The 20,154-nt window shown below is 40.7% G+C and overlaps 1 protein-coding gene across 5 annotated transcripts in view; it reads right to left on the reverse strand.

The window, feature by feature from the left end:
* ARHGEF3 (Rho guanine nucleotide exchange factor 3) overlaps positions 1–20,154 on the reverse strand; it is a 381,307-nt gene that overhangs the window by 8,101 nt on the left and 353,052 nt on the right. For all 5 annotated transcript variants that reach the window (XM_066246135.1, XM_066246137.1, XM_066246136.1 and 2 more), the window contains 5 exons: positions 16,794–16,856; positions 14,722–14,818; positions 14,486–14,562; positions 7,166–7,423; positions 1,692–1,862 (listed from right to left, as the gene is read on the reverse strand). In XM_066246135.1, coding sequence (XP_066102232.1) covers positions 1,692–1,862; positions 7,166–7,423; positions 14,486–14,562; positions 14,722–14,818; positions 16,794–16,856 — 666 coding nt within the window. The remainder of the gene's footprint in view (positions 1–1,691; positions 1,863–7,165; positions 7,424–14,485; positions 14,563–14,721; positions 14,819–16,793; positions 16,857–20,154) is intronic.

The following is a 20,154-nucleotide window of genomic DNA, read 5'->3' on the forward strand; positions in this document are numbered from 1 at the left end:
ATTAATTTCTTCTGGCTATACTTAAAAAATAGCCTGATGAGTCCAATAAATTTTGAACTCATGTAATTCACATCCATCTTTTCTTTATATAGGTGTTCACTCATTCATTCACTCACTCATTCACTTTGGTATGTGCCAGGTCCCCATAACAGGTGTGGGGGATTGATAAGACACAGTCTCCACTCTAGAAGATCATGGTATAATGGAAGATAACTGACAGAGAGAGAGATAGAGAATTACAACTCACTGTAGTAAGCACTCCAGGGGAGATCTGTCCAAGTTGCTATTATAGGAGAGGAAGAACAATTTCAATATCTACTCAGGAAATGGGGTATTGACAAGGGTAGATAAATAGCTAATGGAGAGCAGGTTATTATTTTAAAAAAATAAAACACTGGTCTCAAAATGTCAATCTGTGGATGGTTACTAATCCATAAAAAACAAAAGTTTCTCACAAAGCCAAATGCATTCAATTTAAGAGCTGAGATCACCCATTGTTTCTTGATATCAAAGTGGCAGCAGGTAACTGTCCTGTTTGTTTTTGAAGGTCATGATCAAAAAAATAAAAAGTTGGCAACTCTATGTTGGTTTCCAAAATTCTTTCTGACTATGCACTGGTCATAAAATTAAAAAATATATATACTTTATTTAATATATAAAAGAATATATATTTTACATAAATTATAAACATACACATGTATATTACTTATAAATTATAACTATATAATATATAAATGTATATAAAATGCATATAATTATACATAGCCACATACATGGGATTTTCTAATATAAAAGACACTGGGAAAGCCATTTTTATTTATTTACTTATTTATTTAGTGACAGATCCAGAGAGAGACAGAGAGAGGGACAGACACATAGGAAGGGAGAAAGATGAGAAGCATTAATTCTTTGTTGCGGCACCTTAGTTTCTCACTGATTGCTTTCTCCTATGTGCCTTGACCAGGGGCTATAGCAGACTGAGTGACCCCTTGCTCAAGCCAGCAACCTTGCACTCAAGTTGGTGAGTCTCGTGTAAGCCAGATAAACCTGTGCTCAAGCTGGTGAGTTCGGGGTTTCGAAACTGTGTCCTCCGTGTCCCTGTCTGACGCTCTATCCACTGTGTTACCACCTGGTCAGGCAAAAGCCATTTAAAAAAAATATTGATTTTAACCTGACCTGTGGTGGTACAGTGGATAGAACGTTGAACTGAAGGGCTGAGGTTGCTGGTTTGAAACCCCGAGCTTGCCTGGTCAAGGCACATACTGGAAGCAACTACTATGAGCTTGTGTTTCCTGCTCCTCCAATCCCTTTCTCCCTCTCTCTCTAAAAATCAATAAATAAAATCTTTTTAAAAAATAAGAATGTATTGATTTTAGAGAGAGAGAGAGAGAAACAAAGAGGGGGCAAGGAAGAGAAAAAAAGAGAGAAAGAAAAATGTTGATTTATTGTTCCACTTAGTTGTGCATTTATTGGTTGTTTCTTATATGTGCCATGTCTGGGGATTGAACCTGCAACCTTGGTGTGTCAGATGATGTGCTAGCCAACTGAACTACCTGGCCAGGGCCTGGAAAAGTCATTTTTGCTATGTGACACTTGGTAGGGAAGGCTTGGTAACAGAAGGGTCAGCATCAAGTGGATTAAGTATTGGGGGAGGCCCAGGATGAGACCACTGAAAAGGAGTAATCACTCACCACACCCCTGTTGTTCTTCAGTTCGCCATGACAACACAGAACTCTTGAGCTTTCGATCAGGGAGTCTTTCTGGCCTTCTTCCAAGTAAAGAAGTCGTTCTTTATAATAACGGCATTCAGATTCCCCAGTCTTGGTGTTGATTTCTGCTACAATTCCCTGAATGATGTTTATCTATGGAAACAAAGAAGAAAGTATGGGGAATGTAAGCAAACCACACACACCAACAAGTCCCGGGGGCTCAGCCTAGAAGGTCACTGAGATACACGTGGCTCTAATTTGAGATTGTGTTATATAAGTTGCTGCTTTGGGGAAAGGGAAAAATAAAGGCTTTTAATACACCTCATTTATCTATCTATCTATCTATCTACTATCCACATAATCATCTAGATATACACGTGTACAAATATATTTATTTGTACAGACATACAGATATTTGTATCATATATATAACTAATGTTGATGAATAATTTTATCTGAGAGGATGAAGTATCAGGTATCGCTTTCGATGTGCAGGACTCACAGCTATTGAGCTCCACATTGTACAGTTCTTAAAACTATATATACTCATGCCCATGCCTATAGCACATGTGAACAAATTAGGGGATACAAAGCAATGGTGGATGCAATGTTATTAGTACAAAACAAAGCGAAGCAAAACAAAAAACAAGAAGAATATGGCATTAAGACACAGCCAGTGGGCATTTGTTCTGATATGTTGTTCTATCACACAGGTATATCTAAAGGTAGATAATACTAGAAAACAAAGGAACAAGAAATCAGTGAGTAAAACCTCTAAGACACCAAGCAAAGGCAAAGTAATGACTTCCTCAGCAGGGTGCTTTGCCCCCGAATAGTGGAAGACCAAAGTCCCATCTTCCTTGTGGTGGTTTTAATTGAGAAGAACTTAACAGATGAGAAATGTAAAGAAGTCCACTTCCTGGTCACAATTACTTAATAGAAACACCAACCAATCTCTAAAAAGCAAGGTTTTAGAAGAGAATTTTACTCAGCAAAAAGTTACCAGATCTTATAATGTGTTAAAGTGATAGTGAATTGTCTCTAAGATTGTTCAGTGATTATTTTTCACATGCTAGTGAACTAATCTTCTGCTCGAAGTAACTGGATGAAAACTTCCACCAGTTGTAACTTCAGAACTCCCACCTAAGTCTGACAGGATCTTACAGCTCTGACCTGAGTCTGCTGAGGGGATCCTACGAACAGACACATGCTCTGGGCACTTTCGCAGCTATTATGAGTTTCAAAGACTATTTATTTATTCTTTTCTCTACTTCTCAATTTGGTTGTAGCACTACTTTGATAATCAAAAAACACACTATTTTTAAAACACCAGGCTCATTATGTCGTAAAAAAATCTTTTGGGCCTTTGATATCAACCTAATATTAAATATAAATTCTGTGAAATCAATCTGAGTTTTTAACTTTTTAAAATTTTTTATTGAATTTATTTGGGTGACATTAGTTAATATAATTATATAGGTTTCAGGTGTACAATCTATAATACATCTTCTGTAATTTGAGTTCTATTAACACAAAACAAATAATAATAGAACACTTTTGTATGCAAACTTTGTTTCTTGTTTTCCCCTCTTGGTTTTCAAAAATGACTGATTATTACTGTTACTTTAAAAAACAAACAATAAAGAAACTGCACAAAATATGCTAAAGCTATAACTCATCCTTGAACTTAATTAAACTAATGTTTGCTGAGCATCTGTTTATTGTTAAACAAGGTTGTGGCATTCAAAGTAATGAGAGGATCTCTATCCTTCAGAAGCTTAAACCATATGGGAGATATATGAGCAACTGCCTCATGTCTACCTTATCATTTTACTTTACTACATCTTTAATATGTTGCAGAATCTATATTTTCCCTTGCTTTTCTTAACATTAATTTCTATGACTCATCTTATAAAGTTAATTATTAGTAGGTATTCCTGGGCAGCTGAAATTAACCAGTACTTGAGTCTGATTTCTAAGCTTCCTGTAAGGATCCAGGAAACAAGAAAGGAGATGTACTATAGTCATGAAGATGTGTTCATTTCCCAGTTTAACTCAGGAACTGAAGAGCTGGCACGACGCATGATTAATAAACTCAAACACCACAGTGGTTTCATAGGCAGCTATGACTACTTTTAAATGGTATTTTTTTCTCTGGTATTTGAAAAAGTATGAAGAGACAAAACAGTGAAAACCCTCAGTGTTATTCCATGTTCTATGGAATACATAGAACTAGGTCTGCTTTATTTAAAATATTATTTTGTATTTATATCCACCTGTATACCATGAGAGTCTAATCTCTCTGCACTGGTCCTAAGAGGAATTTATGTGGCAGAATTTCAGCGAGGAACAAAGGTAAATATAGCAGATTGCCATGGTAGTTGTATATGTGTGTATAGCACATAGTCATGGTAGTTGTACATTTAAATTAAATTTTTTTTTTTTTTTTTTTTTTTTTTTAGATTTTATTTATTCATTATAGAGAGGAGAGAGAGAGAGAGAGAAGGGGGGAGGAGCAGGAAGCATCAACTCCCATATGTGCCTTGACCAGGCAAGCCCAGGGTTTTGAACCGGCAACCTCAGTGTTTCCAGGTTAACGCTTTATCCACTGCGCCACCACAGGTCAGGCAAATTAAATTTATTGTTGTATCTCTCATCAGGGTTCAAACAGACGGAAAGGGACTGGTAGAGGGAGATGAAGATACCTGGTAACAGAACAGGCATTAGGCCCACAGATGCTGGAGTCATCATCCTCCAGGTAGAATCTGAAAGACCTGTCTAGTACCTTGTGTGGTAACATCATCTACCTGCAGGGTCCTGACATGTACCAAGAATAGCTGCCTTCACCGCTGTTGCAACAAAAGTAGAACTGTTCTTCCCATTGATTCCAATGATTTTTTTTTAAAGGAGTTGAGGAACAATGGTGGGCAGAGGGGAGAGATGGTTGCAGGATCATTTTCTGGCTGAAACAATTCCGAGAATTAAAAATGTTAAACAACCAGCTCCCTGGAATATCTGAATATCCAAAGTCCTATTTTAAGAAGTTGTCTTTTTGGGGAAATTTCTATTAGTTCTCCAAAATGCTATGAAGAAATTCTAATAATGCTGTGGGAGTTTAGGTATTAATTACGTCAAAAGCAAGACCTTTCTTTAGATCAAAATCATAGGACTGAATGCTTGGTATAAAAGCAATTTACTTTAAGAATTTTCTGCTTTTTAATTTTCATAGGTGGAAAATTTATTCAGGGAATATGTAAGTCAAGCTATACTGGTACTGTGAGTTTTACGTTGATCAAACATCCACGATGCACCCAAGAGTATAGGGTTAAATATTTCTGCTCATCTGGGGTAATGCCATGACGATTATAAAAAAAGATTTTAAAAATGCTGTGCCTATGTTGTGTAAATGGCCATTTAGAAGACTTGCTTTGCAGACATTTTCAAATACAGGTATACCATGCTCCGTACACAAATCTGCCTGTATTACCAGTTGCAAAGCCAACTTCTGAAAACAGTATCACATTTTATGCTCTGGTGCACCTATCATACTGCAAACAACATATTCTTATCTCCGTTTTTAAATTCATACTTTAGCTCACTGGGTGTTTTTTTTTTTTTTACACAGAGTATTATTCTTTCATGCTGCATGTTAAAAAGAAGAAATCTTTACAATAAAACTCCAGGCAGGCTTGTGTGCTTTAAAAAGTAATTATTTAGACTAGTGTGAGCTCCCTGTTTTCATTCCTGCAGACCACACACTGTCTGGGATGAAACATGGAGAGGAGACAACTCTATTGCCGTCTTTCCGGCAATAAAAACAGACATGATGAAGTGAGATGGGCCTCATCCCTGGTGCCTGCATCCTCTGGCGCGCTGGACTGGGAGCCTGGTCTGTGTGTGTCGGGACTGCCAGACACCTCATGAATCAGGAGAGTCTTTCCTCCTCCTCCTCTGTCCCTATCTGGAGGCACCTGGCCCAGCAGTGAGGCCTCTCCACAAAGCCTGGTGGCCACACCGCTTTCCGTAATTCCAAAGGCAACAGGGCTCAAAGTGGCTAGGTAAAGGATCACAAACAGGTAGAAAAGGCACAGACACTGCAGTCTACACCGACAGATTCAGACAGCAAGTCCATCACTTGCTGGCTCTGGTCCTGGCAAGTTACTTTATCCCTCCAAGCCTCTCCTAGAAAATGGTCCTAACAAGAACAGTTCTCTCATAGGTTGCTATGAGGATTATAAAAGACACAAACCTCTAAGGCAATTACATAAAGCTGACCTACTAGGTGTTCAAGTCAGCAGGTATTACTACTATTGTTGTTACTACTTGTCATTAACCCCTCTTTGGGAGGAGATAGGCGGTTTGCTCAGTAGGCTCAAGGCTTCTGGTTTTCAAATCATCTATGTGTCTCCTCTTCCTGTTATGGTCCCAGAGCTAGTCAGGGAATGAGGCCTGTGAGTTGGTCTTAGCCTCCACCCCACTTCCGCGGCTTGAGCAGGTTGCCATGACTGCATATCTGGATGGAGGCATGCCAACTCGCCTCTCTGTCCTTAGTCTTTTCCTTCTCTGTTCCCTGTCCTACAGACGAAGAGAGTAACGTGTCCAAGGTTACAGGGTGTCAGCGATAGGGCTGGGATTTGAACCCTGACTCCCAGCTATTTAGAAAACACAACAACAAAAAAAGTCTCAAATTAATATATAAAGCCTTCTATAATCAGATATTAACCCCCATCCTCTGCCTTTTCTCCCACTGTTTCCTCAGACTATTCTTAACCTCAGCTGACCAATCCATGGTATTCCTCAGGCAGGGCCTGTCCCGTCATTTCTTCACAGTGTTGCTCAGGCCTCTCGCTCCTCCTGGCTTGCCACATCCTCTGCCTGTTCCACAGAGCACCCCAGTCAGAACCGAGCTCTCTGGGCAGAATGCTCAGTCTGTAATATTCTCATGATACAGCCCCCGTTTTTCCTGGTCTTCTCTTGCTGCTCGGGAAGATCCCCTACTTCCTCATCTCAGTAAACATTTACTGATGAGCAGGACAAGGCCCCCACTGCAATCGGAGGTTGAAGAGAGCTGACTCTTGAGTGGGTATTGATGAAAAATGGGCTTTTGGGGCTAAGGTAAAGGCAACTCCGATTTGCTAACTAAGCAAAGACACTCAATTTAAAATCTCCAGAGACATTAACCCTCCTAGCAATGATAACAGATTACATAATAAAAAATTTTAAAATCAAAAGGACCTTAGAGGGTATTTCATGTAAACGCTACATTGTATAGATTAGGAAACAGACAGAGAAAGAAGTGACTTGCAAAATCAAAACATGGTTGATGGCAGAGCCAAGCCTGGAGCCCACGATCCCCAAATCCCGTATACCCAGAGACCCCTCATTCACCCATTTACCCCATTCTCTCCCATTCCCCGGGGAAAGTAGCAAGGAAAGAGAGGAGGAAACAAACTCACAGCTTCTTCCAGGTGCTGCTGATCTGGATTATCATTTGGTGTGTGCCTGAGGATTTCTCGAAGAAGCAGAGGGTATTTTACCAGGCGGCTTCTTGGAATATCGAGGAAATTCCAGAGATCTAGTTTGCGGCTAAAGGGGGACTCTAAACATCGCTGAAGGAAATCCTGGACTCGGTGATCTTGTTTTTTATGGTCCAGCAGAGCTTTGGCGGCTACTTGATTGCTGCAGTAGCTGTCGTAGGAGCTGAGACAAGGCAGCTAAGAAAGGAACATCAGAAGAGGGTTGGAGTGTTAAAAGAACAGATGCTATATAGGCTCACATCACTTGTTGAGGCTGAACGAAACCTAATTGATTTTCAAGCCTGGCTGACATTCCATTATCTGCAAAGCTGGAGGACACAGACCAATGAAATCTTTAAAATGGCAGGTAACAGACAGTTTTTAAGGGTCTCTCTGGTTAGCCTGCACAAAGTAATCACCTTAGGTGCATGTTTAATTTCTTAATTTGTTTGTATTTCTGTCCACCTAAGCTAGAAACTAAGAACTAAAACTATTGCATATGCAAATAGTTAATAATATTCTTAAACTTCCAAAAGTATCTGGTGAGGGAAAAGCCTCCTATTAAAAAACAAAAAAATTCTTTTCAAATTATTTATAAGAAACATACCTAAAAGACTGAATGGCATAAAAAGAAAGCAAGGAGGCCCTGGCCGGCTGGCTCAGTGGTAGAGCGTCGGCCTGGCGTGCAGAGGTCCCGGGTTCGATTCCTGGCCAGGGCACACAGGAGAAGTGCCCATCTGCTTCTCCACCCCTCCCCCTCTCCTTCCTCTCTGTCTCTCTCTTCCCCTCCCGCAGCCAAGGCTCCATTGGAGCAAAGATGGCCCGGGCACTGGGGATGGCTCCTTGGCCTCTGCCCCAGGTGCTAGAGTGGCTCTGGTCGCAACAGAGCTACACCCTGGAGGGGCAGAGCATCGCCCCCTGGTGGTCAGAGCATCGCCCCTGGTGGGCGTGCCAGGTGGATCCCGGTCGGGCGCATGCAGGAGTCTGTCTGACTGTCTCTCCTCGTTTCCAGCTTCAGAAAAATACAAAAAAAAAAAAGAAAGCAAGGAGTCAGACTCTATAGCCCAGCCCTGGGTACAGCTCGGTGTAAGCATCTCGATATTAAAAGTTAACTGATTCTAAGACGGAGCAATTATCAAGAACTCTAAAAAGTTGCAGCAAAAGTATAATTAGTAAAAAATAAGATGCAAGAAGTACTTAGCAAAATCTTTTAAATTAGTTCTCACAGGCCAGAAATCATTCTTGGCTCTACCCAATGGTTAACATCACAATACCACGTAAAGAGCAATTTAAACTTAAAGACTTTTGAAGGCTTCAACTCCACTATCTCCTTCGAGCAAAATACTAATTTCTCTGACATGTCCCATCAGTCAAATCATGCAAACATGGAGTCAGAGAAAGGGCTGCTCATCTCCCTTTTCCAATCCTCTCTCTTAGTGGAACCCAAGACCATTCATCCTAATGCACAGGCTGTCAGCTTCCAGAAAGTTACCAGAGGCAATAAAATGCAGCCAAAGTCCCTGCTCTGTGCTGCTCTCCCTCGGATTATGAAGCCAGATTCACTACGACACCTGCTCTGTAGTGGGACTCAGTGCAAGACAGTGGCAAGAGGGTCTTTCCTTTCTGCATCCTTAGTACTTTGCACTGGGCCTACTGTAATTCAGCACAGTTTGTATTCTGAATGCACAAAGAAACGACTGTTTACCGGATTACCAGATTAGGCAATATTTGATGGTTTGGGAACACAGTTTAAAAATATATTGTGGGAGCATCTGAACAATAGGCCACAGTTTAAATATTCTGCTGCTTCTTTTACACCTCTTATTGAAATTATTTTCTCAGTAACTGAAACCAAGAAAACCAAGCAATGTTTAAAAAGCTCACTGTTGAGTTTCACGTTCCTTGGAAATGTCTACCTTCCACACATGTTATAAGAAACCTCTATTTGTGTTAAAAAGAGCTGCAGAAAACAATCCAATGAAAAAATGGGAAGAGGACATGAACAGACACTTCTCCCAAGAAGAAAGATAAATGAACAATAGATATGTGAAAAGATGCTCATCTTCACTTGCTATTAGAGAAATCAAAACTACAATGAGATTCCACCTCACACCTGTTAGATTAGCTATTGTCAACAAGACAGGTAATAGCAAGTGCTAGAAAGGCTGTGGAGAAAAGGAACCCTCATTCACTGTTGTTGAGAATGTAAAGTAGTACAACCATTATGGAAGAAAGTATGGTGGTTCCTCAAAAAATTAAGAATAGAACTACCACATGACCCAGCAATCCCTCTACTGGATATATTACCCCAAAACTCAAAAACATGGGTACGTAAAGACATATGCACCCCCAAGTTCATCACAGCATTGTTCATGGTGGCTAAGACATGGAAACAACCAAAATTCCCTTCAATAGAGGGTTGGATAAAGAAGATGTGGTACATAATATATACAATGGAATACTACTCAGCCATAAGAAATTATGACATTGGATCATTTACAACAGGGGTCCCCAAACTACGGCCCGCGGGCCGCATGTGGCCCCCTGAGGCCATTTATCCGGCCCCCGCCGCACTTCCGGAAGGGGCACCTCTTTCATTGGTGGTCAGTGAGAGAAGCATAGTTCCCATTGAAATACTGGTCAGTTTGTTGATTTAAATTTACTTGTTCTTTATTTTAAATATTATATTTGTTCCGTTTTTTTTGTTTGTTTGTTTGTTTTTTTACTTTAAAATAAGATATGTGCAGTGTGCATAGGGATTTGTTCATAGTTTTTTTTATAGTCCGGCCTTCCAATGGTCTGAGGGACAGTGAACTGGCCCCCTGTGTAAAAAATTTGGGGACCCCTGATTTACAACAACATAGATGGATCTTGATAACATTATACTGAGTGAAATAAGTAAACCAGAAAAAGCTAAGAACTGTATAATTCCATACATAGGTGGGACACAAAACTGAGACTCACGGACACAGATAAAAGTGCAGTGGTTTCCAGGGGGAAGGGAAGGGAGGAGAAAGAGGGAAGTGGGAAGATGGGGAGGGACATAAAGAGAAACAAAATATAGGGTGACAGAGGATGATTTGACTTTGGGTGATGGGTACACAGCATGATCGACTGTCCAAATGATGTGGAGATGTCTTCTTTAAATCTATGTACTCTGGTTGACCAATGTCACCTTGTTATATTTAATTGTTTGAATAAAAAAAAAAAAGAGCTGTAGAAATTCTTTCCTCAATCTTGTATTTGAAAGTAAGGACAATTGGTACACAAACCTCCCAGGTGTGGTATTGTGGCTTGTAACTTAGATTTTCAGAGTTAATTAAAAGGAGCCTCAGGCCTTCTGAAATGCATTTCCACTTCCTTCCCTTTAAAGAGACCTGGAAATGCCCAACATTTTCATTATAGAGAAACAAATCAGCAGTAACCATAGGAGGTAAACTAGTGAGGAATCCCCAAAGACACTGCTGCTTGCTGTCCAAAGGGCCATTACTCTCTGTGATCCTGCCGCCTCTGCTGCCATGGCAACCCAGTCCAGCTTGGGTCCTGTGTTCACACCTGACAGGGTGCTCATTTCCAGGGCATGACCTAAAAGGCTATCTGGTTCAGCCCACTGACTAGAAAAGGCCACAAGTGATCTCATGCTAGATAGGTAATGGACAGAGTACACAGCCTGGTTCCCAACGACATACACATGTACTTACATGAAACGTGAGAGGTGACAGAAAATACAGTGGTTAAGAGGACAGACTCTGGAACCAGGGAGGATCATGTCTCAAGCCTCACCCAGAGCCTAACTAGTCACAAAGCCCTTCTGAACTTCAGTTTCTCCACTTACAAAATGCATGTGCTAATGTCATCCTTTCCTTTAATGAGGTAGGCAGATAAAAAGTGCAGCACAAGCTTGGCTCTTGGTTAAGAATCAGTAAGTACTAGCTGTTATTATTATTTTAATAAATATTTTTATTGATTTGAAAGAGAGAAATATCAATTTGTCGTTCCACTTATTTATGCATTCGTTGGTTGATTCTTGTATGTCCCCTGACTGAGGATCGGACCCACAACCTTAGTCTTTTTGGACAACACTCTAATCAACTGAGCTACCTGGACAGGGCTATTATTGTATTTATCCCTAGAATATTTTTAGTGAGGAAACTGTGGTTTAGAGAAGCAGAACTACTGTTCAGTTGGAAGACAAAACAACCAGCCTGAAGTGTGTTTTCTCCTCATCTCACCACCCAAAGTTCTGAACTCACCATTTCTTTAAATAGACTATCAAGAAAAAATGTATAAGGGAAAATCTCATGTATTATTTTTTTTTTTTTTTAGAAATTATTTCTATCTCCCTAACATTGTGAGAGGGGACAGAACAGATCTATATTTTTGCATCTGTGTACAGTGCTTCCCTCTTTGGAATTAAATTTTAATTAGAACCCAAATTAACATGAGAACTTGCCACCTTGGAGAGCTTATAAATTATTTTACTACTGAAAATAACCCCACAAAAACCTGAAACATTATTAGCATGAAGATAATTCATTTGGGAAGTTTTTTCATCATTACAGGGGAGTCTATGAGAGCTGGCTTACCCATTTGGGAGACTGAGCTGAGCTCAGGAACCAGGGTGGTTCCCTGGAAAAAAACCACCACTCTGTTTAAGGTCTTCAAAGTAAAAGTAATTGATTCATTCCAAGGTCAAAAGGACTGGCCAAGGCTAACCCACTTGGGAGGCTCACTTGTTTAAAAAATTTTTTTTTCCACTTTTTCCTTTGGGGGGAAATAAATCAATTTTTCATGGGTCAAACGGGCTCTGACTTTTCTCATTCAAAGTCCACTAAGATGTTTATTTTGTTCTGTTAAAAACACCAGAACTCAAAACAGATGTACCCCTTGGTTTACAGTTCCCACTCGCATGGACACATCTGCAGTTAAAAGAGGGAAAACATTTAACAGCTCATCAGGCCTGATAAATAAGTATCATTTCTCATGAGGTCTGGTAACAATGGACTAGTTGTTTAATTTTAGGCTGCTCCTCAAGCTGCAGGTCCATACTAGACATTTGAAGGATCCAGCATGGTCTCACTTCCTTTGATACGTACAGAAAAAGACTGCAAAAGCTATTCTCAAATCAAACCAATTTTCTAATAAAAATGACAAACTTTTCTTTCAGAAAAGTTTGGTACAAAATGACAATTTGTATATTGGTGTCTAAGGAAACCGTGTATTTCTATATTGCCAACTCAACAGAAACGAAGCATTACCATGCTAATTCTGGAGTGTGGTCTCACTGGCCCCTTTGCTCCCATCAAAGTAGTCCACAGCAGTTAAAGCATAGTGAGGCACACCCTCTCTTCTCAATATACCTTCTCTGTCTCCAGCTGTCTAGCTCTCTTTAGAGACATTTTTTTGTGGGCGAAAGAAGTTAAAACATCTACTAAGGCTAAGAGTGAAAGTCAAAAATATAAGATGAATGACCTCTCCTGAAATATTAAAGCACATTTTCTAAATTATTCATTTTAGAACATTACTTGCCTTTCAGACAGATACCCTTGGGATATTTCAACCTCACTGCTAAAATTGACTCCTGAACTAAAAGCTAGCTAAGTCATAAAACCCTCAAAGTTTCTGGATCAAGACAGTAATTGAGAAGCATTATTTAACTAAGAGAGAAATGTAGAAACTTAGGAACTAAAAGGCTTTAGAAAGGTTAAAATACAAATACAAATGGAACTGGATTAAGAGAACTCATATGGTGAGAGTAGAATTTATAATCTTTACAAACACTCTCCAAATTGTGGAATGACTCTAACACTGTTGTGGCCTATTTTTCTTTTTTTGAGTTTTTGGGTTTTTTTTGTATTTCTCTGAAGCTGGAAACGGGGAGAGACAGTCAGAATCCCGCATGTGCCCAACCAGGATCCACCCGGCACGCCCACCAGGGGCAAAGCTCTGCCCACCAGGGGCAAAGCTCTGCCCACCAGGGGGCGATGCTCTGCCGCGACCAGAGCCACTCTAGCGCCTGGGGCAGAGGCCAAGGAACCATCCCCAGCGCCCGGGCCATCCCTACTCCAATGGAGTCTTGGCTACAGGAGGGGAAGAGAGAGACAGAGAGGAAGGAAGGGGGGGGGGGGTGGAGAAGCAAACGGGCGCCCCTCCCATGTGCCCTGGCTGGGAATCGAACCCGGGTTCCCTGCACGCCAGGCCGACGCTCTACCACTGAGCCAACTGGCCAGGGCCTGTGGCCTATTTTTCTAGATCACTGTGTGAATCAGAACGATGAGAGACCTAATTTTGCCTGGAAGAAGTCATCAAAGTAATCTGCTTCATAACAAATGGAAAAAACCTGAAACTGGGGTTGAATACTTAGGCACTCATAGAAGGAAACAGAAGCATAGCACGGAAGTGCTGAGGATGGCCACAAAATAAGAGTCCATACCTGCTCTAAAATCAATCAAACAAATGAACAACCACGTTATGTACCCAGTAAAACACAAATGCATCCCAGGACCATAAAGTTAGAACCCCTAATCTAAAATCCTAAAATCTCAACTAATTTTTTTTTTTTTTTTGTATTTTTCCAAAGTTAGAAGCATGGAGGTAGTCAGACAGACTTCCGCATGCGCCCGACAGGAATCCACTCGTAATGCCCACCAGGGTGCGATGCTCTGCCCGTCTGGGGCGTGGCTCCGTTTCGGCAGGAGCCATTCTAATGCCTGAGGTGCAGGCCATGCAGCCATCCCAGGGCCCGGGCAAACTTTGTTCCAGTGGAGCCTTGGCTGCGGGAGGGGAAGAGAGATATAGAGAGGAAGGAGAGGGAGAAGGGTGGAGAAGCAGATGAGCGCTTCTCCTGTGTGCCCTGGCTGGGAATCGAACCTGGGACTTCCACACACTGGGCTGATGCTCTACCGCTGAGCCAACTGGCCAGGGCCTCAGCTGATTCTTTAATTACGAATAGGTCCCTAAATTTTTACTTGAATAGAGCTCATAATAATTATGTTAGTAATTAGCCTGAATTGAACATTAACTAATTTTTATTTTATTGAAAAAAAAAGTTATCTTTAAGTGTAGTAAATTTGTAGTAAGAAAATAGTTTCCATGCTTTGACAAGATAAAGCCTAATTATAATAAATTTTACTAGAAATCTGCTATTTTTTTCCTAATGTGAAACCAGTGTTTGCTAAAAAAAAAAAAGTCTAGTTAAAATGAAACTCCATTTAAGATACTGAAATTTATCTTCAATCACATCCAGAGAGCTTTTCTTACCCAGCCCACGAGGATGGGACCGACGTGTTCAGTTGACCCATCAGGCTTCCGAACATCTCGAAGCTGACTAAGAAGGTCTGGTAAACAAACAGAATGCATCTGAATGTTAGGCATTCATATATGGACAAGGCTGGAAGTAGATTCTGGGTTACTCACATCATTACATAATCATGACTTGTGTAAGACAACTCAATTAAGGCTACAAGTCACAACTCATTCTGGGAACAAAATTATACCTTCATGCAGAGGAATTAGAGAGTCCAGTGTTCCAAAAATTTGATTCAACTCCTGTTCTGTCATTATGGAGAGTTTCAGCATGGGATCGTGATAGGCCTGCACAAGAACCACAGAGATGGAAGCAAACATTTAAAATCAGAGGAAGTAAGTTATTAATGTTAATGGCTTCTAAAAGGCCCTACAGAATAAGAAAATATTTGGCTTTCTCCAACAACTTCTCCCATAATGCTACAGAAACAGCAGTTGGGTGTGGCTGGAGCAGTAGAAACTCAGAATTGCCATGAGACTTTTGTGGTTGATGATTAACCAAAATAGATTTTTACAAAACTTTTTATATTCTAGTACAGTATATCATACATCTAGGAAAAGGCACAAATCCTAAATATAGAGTGGATTTGACTGTATGTTTTAAAAATTATCTTTATTACTACCTCTTATTAATGATAATTAAACAAGAGCACAGTTATTCCCAAGGCACTGTAATAGAATACAAAGACTCAGGTGGCACAGTCCCTGTCTTCAAGGAGATTTATACAGCTAATTGGGACAATAAATAAAACATGTGGGAAATTAAATATATGTTTAAAAAAGTTTAAGATTAAAAATAGATGTCACATGGCAGTAAAAATTTATCAAATCATAACTGTTTTAGAGCAGCGATTTTCAACTGGTGTGCCACAAGAATTTTTAAAACATGAAACTATTTAGTCAAGGGCACTAATTTATTTTCCCTTAAACTGTCAAATTAAAAAAAGACAACAATAAAAAAATGGCAACAGCCAACACAACAACAGCCATACAGTATGAATGAATCAAAATTATACCTTTTTTTTTTGTCAGATCAGCAAAAAATAGAATATATTTTTTTGGCATGCTGCAAAATTTTAGTAATTAGTTTAAGTGTGCCATAGGATGAAAAAGATTAAAAACTGTTGTTCTCGAGGGTCAGAGAATTAAAGCTGAAGTGGTCAGGGGAGATTTTGAAGAGGAGCTGCTTGGCACAGAGAAGGAGGCAGTAAATATTGTTGAAGAATAAACTGAGACTTGAGCTCATTCCTGACGGTGACTAGATATGGATGGCTGAGAGAAAAGGGTAGGGTTTCTAGGAAGGTAGGCTACCGTAAGCAAAAGGATGGCAGTGAAACATCTTAAGGCACTGGATTCGGGAAATGTTGCTGCAGGATGGAGCTGCACCTACAACCAGCAAGATGTCTCCGAGAGTTAAATGTTCTTCCTGTCTTCTTCCTCTTCCCACCTTGCCTAAAACTCAGTTTCTTGGCCATCCCTCAGGAGTGTTATAGATGGGATTTCATGTGACCAGAAAGTTGAACTAGAGGAAGGCATCCTTCAACCCTGGTGATTCTTTGAGGAGGCTGTGAATATCAGATGAAGGAGTCTAGATTTTAGCCTCCTTTGGGGGTGGGGGTGGGGTCGCTGGAATGAAAAAGTGTTTTTTTGTGTGTGTGTTTTTTTTCCTGGCCTCCTCCACATGGCCTCTCTCTGGAAAAGTTTTTGAGAAAGGTTTGTTGTCAAGGCGATATACAGGACACAAGGCTTGGGTTTTATCCATCTTCTCACACTCAATGTGATTAAAAAATAAATTTCTATATAAAAGACCCTAATTTACATAATAGTATGCAGTTGACTCACTTAACTATACATATATTATCCACTTATGAGAGTCCAGTGACTTTATTTCTAAGACACAGCTCTAGTTTCAGACCATCCACACATTCTCTCCCATGGATGAGTAGGCCCTCCCTGCACATGAAACTTCTAGGACAGCAGAACATACTGTAAAGCCAGGCCTCCATGAATACTTTCTGATTAAAATGAAGTCTTCCTTGAGATGCATTAGACACATGCAGAGAAGAATCCCTTATGCGACCAGATCCAGAGAGCCTTCCTGTTTTGAGCCATTTTCCCCAGTGCTTGGTTTGTGCAGGTTCTTCTCCATTTTGGATGAGCTTAGTCATAAAAAAGAGAGCTCCTAAAGCACAATCTTGTAATTGTGAAATTATTCAGGGAAATAAAATACGAGGACTCAAATGACCACTGGATTTCAATTTACCTTTTTTGCCAATTTCAAGTCCTCTATCAAGTCTGCTTCTCCTTGGGAAAGCTCAAAGATCGCCTGCAAGAAAAGATAAAACACATCCACTGACCTTTCATTTATGAGAGCCAGTTCAAACAGCACTGGTTCCCGTGCCCAAAGCTCCAAATCTACATATCTCTTAAGTATTTTTAAAGGATTCTTAAAAAAAAAATTAACCCGCAGCAAATGCATCTTGTGGGTAAAACCTACAAAGGAAAGGTTGTAAAATTTCTGGATAATGTGCTCATCTGTTATGAGATGATAAAGTTCCACATATGTTTCCAATCCAATAAGTCATCCTTCATGTTATAGAACTCTGATGCAACCAAATAAGGAATTATTTTAGGTAAAATAATTACAGTTTGAACCATGGATACACGTTGACGCGAGTAGCAATTATAATAAATGATTTAGGGTCTGTTTTCAGTGTTGGACATGGTAGTATTATTAATTGGGCCATCCAATTTGTCTTCCTTCTACTCAACATAAGGTGAATCTCAATATAAAGCTTTATTCCTATCAGATACTTGTCATGAGATAGGAATTGTAGGAAGAATCTAACGTTTTATCATTCCAAGTGTCTGGTGAAGTGAATTCATTCTAACTTACTTCTTAATCCTACATGGTACAATAAATAAAATGGTAAGAGCCAGCTATGGCCTGACCAGGTGGTGGCGCAGTGGATAGAGCGTCGGATTGGGATGCGGAGGACCTAGGTTCGAGACCCCGAGGTTGCCCACTTGAGCGTGGGCTCATCTGGTTTGAGCAAAGCTCACCAGCTTGGGCCCAAGGTCGCTGGCTTGAGCAAGGGGTTACTCGGATTGCTGAAGGCCCACGGTCAAGGCACATATGAGAAAGCAATCAATGAACAACTAAGATGTCGCAACGAAAAACTGATGATTGATGCTTCTCATCTCTCTTTGTTCCTGTCTGTCTGTACCTATCTATCCCTCTTTCTGACTCTCTCTCTCTCTGTCTCTGTAAAAAAAAAAAAAAAAAAAAAAAGAACCAGCTATGTCCAAAGGTATGTAAAGGGACTATTTCTAATTTGGTTCTATTAAGTCATTATAATTTTATAATAGCTATGATGTGCAGAACACTCTTTCACTCTCCTCTGAGAGTCTAAACTGTTGGCAAATATTACATTATAAAAAGACTATAGCCTGACCAGGCGATGGTGCAGTGGATAGAGCATCGGACTGGGATGCGAAGGACCAGGCTTGCGACCCTGAGGTTGCCGGCTTGAGCATGGGCCTACCAGCTTGAGAGCAGGGTTGCTGGCTTAAGCGTGGGATCATAGGCATGACCCTATGGTCGCTGGCTTGAGCCCAAATGTTGCTGGCTTGAAGCCCAAGGTTGCTGGCTTCAGCCCAAGGTTGCTGGCTTGAGCAAGGGTCACTCACTGTAGCACCCCCCCCCCCGCCCCAATCAAGGCACATATGAGAAAGTAACAAATGAACAACTAAGGTGCCGCAACAAAGAATTAATGCTTCTCATCTCTCTCCCTTCCTGTCTGTTTGTCCCTATCCATCCTTCTCTCTGATTCTCTCTCTGCCTGTAAAAAAAAAAAAAAAAAAAAAAAGACTATGTGTGTGGTACATATTTAAAATGAATATGAAGCTATAAAACATTCCCAAATTTTTGTGAGCAGTGTAGTTCAGGGACTACCACATTTCTTTTAGAATTCAGTTAGAAAGTGAGCAGAGTGGAGAGCAGCCTCCATTCTTGGAGTGGGTGGGGTGCTCTTTAGCAAAGCAGGTGGGGCCAGAACACTCACTGGGCCGGGGCATGGTGCCCCTCCTGAGGCCCAGTAAAGTCTCCACACCATGCCCTCCTGATACTCTATTTCATTTAATCTTTTATTTTGAAATAATTATACACTCACATGATAAGTTACGAAAATAGTACAGAGAGGTCCTGTACTATGGATTACTCAGCTTCTCCCTACAGTGGCATCTTATATAACTTCAGAGCAGTGTCAAAACCAGGAAGTGAATTGGCACAATATAATCAACTAGCCTTTGTTTGCTTCGCTCTTCCTCAGATTCCCTTGTACACCTGTTTTACTAGAGCTCACATACTGTCTGACTGACCAAATGTGACCCCCAGAAGAGCAAAATCACAGAACTCCACACCAGGAGATGCCACAGTCAGTTATCTGTGGTAGGCAACACAGTGTCACCATGAAGACCAAAGTCTTTGGAGAAGGACAGGACCTGGGTTCTAGAACTGGCTTTGTAACTTTCCAGGTGGGTGACCTTGTGCTCATGGTGTCTGGCTAATTCCCTCATTGCAGAATCAATCTTACCCATCTTTCCCTCTCTCAGATTGTGCAAGTAATCTATGCACACTATTAACACTTGGAAAACACAGAAAAGTATAAAGAGAAAAAAATTTAAATACCCGTAATACCATATTGTTAATTATTATTAAGATTCTGCCATATTTCCTCATAGAATTTTTCAGTGCAAATAAATGATTTATTTATGTATGTATTTATTTTTAATAGATAATACATTGACATGGTTCAAAATTTACAGTGCACAAATAAATACTTGGTGATAACTTTCCCTCTCACTTCCTTCTTCCAACCACCCAGTTCCCCTTCAAGGAGGAAACAATGCTACTAGTTCCTATGTGTCCTTCCAGAAATGTTTTATTGTTTTACAAGCAAGTACACAACACATACATTCATTTTTCCTTCTTTTACATAAATGGTAGCATACTCCATACCCTATCTTGTGCCTTGCTTTATCAACTTGGCCACTCATACATATAAGTGCTTTTTTGTGTTTCTACAGCTACATAGTATTCCATGTATGGACATTATTATTTAACCAGTCCTTGGTAATAGATGTGCAGGCTCTTTCAGGCAGTACTATAAACGTTCTTGTGATGAATAAGCTTACACATACATTTTCCCATCTGTGTTTAAGTGTGCCTGGCAGTAGATTCCTAGAAGAGAATTGCTGAGTCAAAACCTAGAAAGGGCCCTGGCCGGTTGGCTCAGTGGTAGAGTGTGGCCTGGCGTGCAGGAGTCCCGGGTTCAATTACCAGCCAGGGCACACAGGAGATGCGCCCATCTGCTTCTTCCCCCTTCCCCCTATTCTTCCTCTCTGTCTCTCTCTTCCCCTCCCTCAGCTAAGGCCCCATTGGAGCAAAGTTGGCCCAGGCACTGAGGATGGCTCTGTGGCCTCTGCCTCAGGCGCTAGAATGGCTCTGGTTGCAACAGAGCGACACCTCAGATGGGCAGAGCATCACCCCCTGGTGGTTGTGCCGGGTGGATCCCGGTAGAGCGCATGCAGGAGTCTGTCTGACTGCCTCCCCGTTTCCAACT

The sequence above is a fragment of the Saccopteryx bilineata genome, chromosome 10, assembly GCF_036850765.1.
Source record: "Saccopteryx bilineata isolate mSacBil1 chromosome 10, mSacBil1_pri_phased_curated, whole genome shotgun sequence".
Lineage (NCBI taxonomy): Eukaryota > Metazoa > Chordata > Mammalia > Chiroptera > Emballonuridae > Saccopteryx > Saccopteryx bilineata.